We start from the raw sequence: 5708 nt of genomic DNA, 5'->3' as shown, positions 1-5708 counted from the left end.
AACGTGTTAACAACAAACAAGATGAGGACAAATATCCGTCAAATGTAAGTAATGTAAATAATAGACAAATCTAATTGAGATTTCATTTGTTTTCAATTTTGTTCCAATTGTTTACAAATTTGGTTATACCGATTTATTCCGTATAACAACTACGAAATGAAATTCATTTTCACCATGGATTGATAAAAAGTTAACAGCTTTCAAAGTTTGCAAATTTTGGGAGATTTTAACCAATCGAAAGTCAGCATTATGCACATGACCTTAAAGCACAGATTGGTGTCTGTTTCCATAGGAACAAGCAAAGGATGTAGTGTGCCCTGTTTCCATTGTAACAAGGAGTGTGTACTCGCAAGATTGTGACACTTTCACCACTGCAACCACAAGTTTTGACTTGCAATATCATTTTGTGTGTTTGTTATTTCTGTCTATCATTTTGTGACAGATATCTGTCACGCAGAAAATGATTCGCTTCTGATTCTGGTTGGACTAAAAATTATCAATCTCTGAATCTCTGTTACATTTTCCTAAATTTTTCTGGGAACAAACAGATCCCAAATTTGGATTTAGCATGTAAAATCACATCGATTTACCAAATTTTGAAAATTTTCACTTGATTTTAAAATTTCCAAATCTGTGACAACACCCAGAAAAGATTGAAGTGGACAGAAACTGGAAATAGCCTGTCGTACATGTGTTTATGGGTAGCTTGCTTACCAACCAGATGGTTCTGGGTTCAGTCCCACTGCGTGGCACCTTGGTCAAGTGTCTTCTACAATAGCCTCGGGCCAACCAAAGCCTTGTGAGTGGATTTGGTAGACGGAAACTGAAAGAAGCCCGTCGTATATATGTATGTGTGTGTATATGTTTGCGTGTATATGTTTGTCCCCACAACATCGCTTGACAACCGATGCTGGTGTGTTTACGTCCCCGTAACTTAACGGTTCGGCAAAAGAGAGACCGATAGAATAAGTCCTGGGATTGATTTGCTTGACTAAAAGCAGTGCTCCAGTATGGCCGCAGTCAAATGACTGAAACAAGTAAAAGAGTAAGCCAGAAGTGTTTAAAAAACTATTTTGACTACCTGTCTATCTGCAATTATTCAAGCACGCAGTAAACGAAAGATAGACAGTAGAGATACTTGAGTCAGTGGTTAAATACTATTTACCTGCCAGCCTACATCTCCATCAGATAAGTTACCTACACAACAAACGAAATTGATGGGACAACACTCATGACATCAAAATAAAATGTTACAAGCACAATAGTTATTCAGACAGCAAAGCCCTTTACCTAGAAATGATGTGTTTGTTTTCTCGCACGTATTTTGTGACCTTGTCGTCGTGTAGCTTCGACAGAGCCACATTCTGGCGGAGTTTAATGTTCTTCTTATAACGTTTCATCATGCGCCGTTTTGCAATTTCGGGATCGTCCTAGAAGAGATCATTGACAAAAATAATTAATGATGTACAGAAATACAGATGTTTGGGTGTATTAGTATATTTGTATACGTGTATATATGTGTGTATATATGTATCATAATTTAATGCCCACTTTCCTGAACTTGCCTGGGCCAGACAATTTTATCGAGGAATATTTTCTATGGCCAGGTGCCCTTTCTATTGCTTACATGTGTGTGTATATATATATGTGTGTGTGTGTGTGTGTGTATAATATATTTATGTATGTGTGTGTATATATACATATCTATTTATGTAGGCATGTGTGTGTGTTCTCGAAGTGGTTGGCGTTAAGAAGGCCATCCAGCTGTAGAAACTCTGCCAAATCAGATTGGAGCCTGGTGTAGCCATCTGGTTCACCAGTCCTCTGTCAAATCGTCCAACCCATGCTAGCATGGAAAGCAGGCGTTAAACGATGATGATGATATGTATGTATTTGTGTGTGTTTTACAGCAAAGTCAGTTCTCTGGGAATGTATGAAACCCAGATAACACACACAAACACATGCATACATACATACATATAAGATGTATAGTTTATTTGCAATCTTCTATGGAAACATGTCAGGCCAATGTGCTGTCTATGTTTGAAAGACAAGGGGGAAAAAAGACAAGCCCCATGCTTGAAAACAAAAGAGGAATGGTAACAGGAAGAGTAACTGGCCACAGAAAATCTCCCCCTATGAATCTCGTTGAATCTCTGACACCCCACCCTCAAGCACTGGAAAATGGATTTAAAAAAAACTGGGTCACCATGAGAGGTTATTGAGATTTGTGAAATGAAGATTTGCCATGGATTTTGTTGGATTTTAATACAATGTTTCGTCAATAGGGAAGAGGTGGGGGGGGTATAATAAAAAAAAAAATGATAAACGAAGGAATCAATTTAAATGGAGAAAAATGAACTTACATTTTGGGCCGCCAACCATTGGGCATGACCAATGCTGCTAATGCTTTGCATGTAACATTCTGTTAGTTCTGCTATCTTCTCAGCCTTTTCTTTGTTTAAATCCTCCTTGAAAACACAATAATAATAAAAAGAGATGAACAGGTTGTGGAAAATTAATCTTTTAGCATTTAAACTGGTCATATCCAGTTTAATTCTACATGTTTTATGTCTGAGCCAGCTAGATCAGGCATCTCACACCTACCCTACAATGTCATTCTCAAATTAAAATGCAACAACAAAATCTTGAAGATATGGGATAAACTCAGATTAATTTAAAACATCATCATCATCGTTTAACGTCCGCCTTCCATGCTAGCACGGGTTGGACAATTTAACAGAGTTTCTATAGCTGGATGCCCTTCCTAACACCAACCACTCTGATAGTGTAGTGGGTGCTTTTATGTGCCACCGGCACGAAGGCCAGTCAGAAGGTACTGGCAACGGCCACACTTGAAATGGTGTATTTTATGTGCCACCTGCACAGGAGCCAGTCCAGCAGCACTGGCAACGAACTCGCTTGAAGAATAAACATTATATTTAACAATTATATGCTTATATTTTAGTAATTGATGCCAGTGCTGGCTGACTGGTCCCGTGGTCGTTGCCAGTGCCACCTGACTGGCCCCCGTGCTGGTGGCATGCAAGAAGCACCATTCGATCGTGGCTGATGCCAGTACCACCCGACTGGCTCTTGTGCCGGTGGCACGTAAAAAGCACCCACTACACTCTTGGAGTGGTTGGCGTTAGGAAGGGCATCCAGCTGTAAAAACATTGCCAGATTGGATTGGAGTCTGGTGCAGCCTTCTAGCTTGCCAGACCCCAGTCAAACTGTCCAATCCATGCCAGCATGGGAAGTGGACGTTAAAATACAATGATGATGAGATCCTAATATTTTAATTATAAAAATACAATAGGATTTTTTAAAACATCAAATGGCTTTGGAGATCCAGTAAAATAAAATACGACGAAAGGCATCCATAGGTAAAAAACAAAAAAATGGTTGAGAACCACTGATGAAGATGAAGAAAATAGCTTACATTAATGGTATTGATTAATTTATTCAGTTCTTTGACTTTAGTTTTGGTAACATCTTTTCTCACTTTTGCTGCATTGGTTTTGGAAATTTCACGAACCTAAAATTCAACAATTCACATCCATTTTAAAATTTCAAGAAAAAGAAAAACAAAAAAAAGATGGTCTTTGGGTGTCTGCAGTGAGGATGTGGTCATGCCATTCCACATCCTCAAAAAGGATCTCAGGTTCAATTCAGATGGTTATGTGAAGCTATTGGAGAGTGTGGTCAAACCCTTGTTGTAGAGGGTTGCTGCTGGAAAGTCATATGTGTGGCAGAAGGATTGGCATATGTCATATGTGTGGCATAAGGATTGGCATATGACATAAGTGTGGCAGAAGGATTGGCATATGTCATAAGTGTGGCAGAAGATTGGCATATGTCATATGTGTGGCAGAAGGATTGGCATATGTCATATGTGTGGCAGAAGGATTGGCATATGTCATATGTGTGGCAGAAGGATTGGCATATGTCCTATGTGTGGCAGAAGGATTCAGCTCCTTGCCATACTTCTGGAAAGAGTCAGAAGTAGTTGTTGTTGGAGAATTTCCACAACTTCCACCAACCCCAATTTCTCGTCTCCCAATTCCCCAAACTGCAATCGCATGAACTACTACGTGTAGGGGCACAGATAAAAAAACAAACAAAAAAACACCAGCCACTGTCTGCAACACCAAGATCAAGGAGGTGCTCAAAGATATTCCCACGGAGACAGTGAGGAATGCATGCACCACATTATGGAACTGTCCTGAGGCTGTTATGAAAGCTGAGGGTGGCAATTTTTGAGCAAACTGTGATCTCTCAGCCATAATCCAGTTGATATTTTTTGAGCTTTTAAAATACTTTTATTTTTGGAGGATTTGTGTTTTCCCTTTTTATGCAACCTGTCAAATATAGCCCGAAAACTCAGTACCTGAGTTCAGTGAGAACAAACCCCATACTACATGGCCGCAAAACAAACTTCTTCACCATACAATGAATGGAGCAAAGATTATTTGCCATCATAACATGGTAGTCCTGGTTTAGGATGAATGTTGCTGTAATTTAGCCCCAGGAGACATCATCTCCAGCTGGCTATACGACACGATTTATGTCCTTATATTTTCGAACAAGGGAATCTAGCACCCCCACTCAGCTCAAAAAATTATCTGTGAAGACAGGGTGACAGCAATATTCGTCCTAAACCAGGACTACCATGTTATGTTGGCAAACAATCTTTACTCCAAAGTACTGTTGTTGAATATCTAACGTTCTGAGATTTACAAATAGTAATTTTCCACACAATGAATGTTTTCCTTACCTGCTGGAATCGAATCTTTCTTCGTCTCTCTCGTTCTTCTCTGGTAATTTTTTCCGTCTCATCTGCAGTCAGTTGATAAGAAATGTCCAATTTAATCACTGGAAACATAAAATTATATAACTTTAGCTGTCATCATTAAGGCATTCTACCCATGACCCTCCAAACTATTTTTCTTTGTTTTCAGGCATAGTATATTCACATTAGAATATCTAAATGACGCGTAGGGACATGGTATTTCGTTATGCAATCATAATATACTACAAAGTATATTAAACGCCTTTCTAAGTGAATATCATGATCTATTGTGTTAGCAGTGCCACTACATCATTTGTTAAGGTAATCTCTCCAGTTTTCTATAGAAATTCCAGCCAGAACAGATTTTGTTATAATTGTTTTGTATTCTAGACACTAATCAGTACTGGTCTGTTGTATTAGCAGTACTATTATAGCATTCATTAAGCTTATCTCTACACGATCAGCGTTGGCAATTTTATATGTACCCCCACCATTTGATGTGGTTAGTCAGATCTGGATTGTATCAGAATGCTAATAAAGTACCTGTCCAGATTCCAAATCCCTATTCCTTTACGTTTTATATATACATATATATTTAGATAAAGATAGTTATGACTGGGGTTGTTACCTAGGGTTTCATGTCCATAAACCACATAGCTTTACAGCATCTTTTCAGATCTTAATACCTGGTGGTCGACAACTTCTCTTTGTTCAACTAAAGGCGATGCTCAGTCAAATGACTGAACCCCCAAAATATATATATATATATATATATATATAAAGTAGTTGTATACTGCCAACTTAAGGTGACAGTCCCAATAAGGGAATATACTATTGCTATTTAGCCCTAGGAAGCTGGACCGCTTCCTGTTGGCCTTGACACATTTCCTGTGTCCTTATCTTTGCGAGGGGGAGA

The 5708-nt window shown here is 38.7% G+C and overlaps 2 protein-coding genes across 2 annotated transcripts in view; both read right to left on the bottom strand.

Moving 5' to 3' along the window:
- The window catches only part of LOC106874443 (serine-rich adhesin for platelets), a 35890-nt gene extending 32056 nt beyond the window's left edge, over window positions 1-3834 (bottom strand). The window contains exons 1-4 of the mRNA XM_052976290.1: window positions 3712-3834; window positions 3443-3538; window positions 2367-2471; window positions 1291-1430 (exon numbers count right to left, since the gene is read on the bottom strand). Coding sequence (XP_052832250.1) covers window positions 1291-1430; window positions 2367-2471; window positions 3443-3538; window positions 3712-3834 — 464 coding nt within the window. The remainder of the gene's footprint in view (window positions 1-1290; window positions 1431-2366; window positions 2472-3442; window positions 3539-3711) is intronic.
- A 954-nt stretch (window positions 3835-4788) lies between these two features.
- The window catches only part of LOC106874442 (centrosomal protein of 63 kDa-like), a 23346-nt gene continuing 22426 nt past the window's right edge, over window positions 4789-5708 (bottom strand). The window contains exon 13 of the mRNA XM_052976289.1: window positions 4789-4875. Within this exon, the coding sequence (XP_052832249.1) occupies window positions 4869-4875 (7 nt within the window). The 3' untranslated portion in view covers window positions 4789-4868. The remainder of the gene's footprint in view (window positions 4876-5708) is intronic.

Source organism: Octopus bimaculoides, chromosome 24 (assembly GCF_001194135.2).
Source record: "Octopus bimaculoides isolate UCB-OBI-ISO-001 chromosome 24, ASM119413v2, whole genome shotgun sequence".
Classification (NCBI taxonomy): Eukaryota; Metazoa; Mollusca; class Cephalopoda; order Octopoda; family Octopodidae; genus Octopus; species Octopus bimaculoides.
This window is presented reverse-complemented; position numbering and strand designations above follow the sequence as displayed.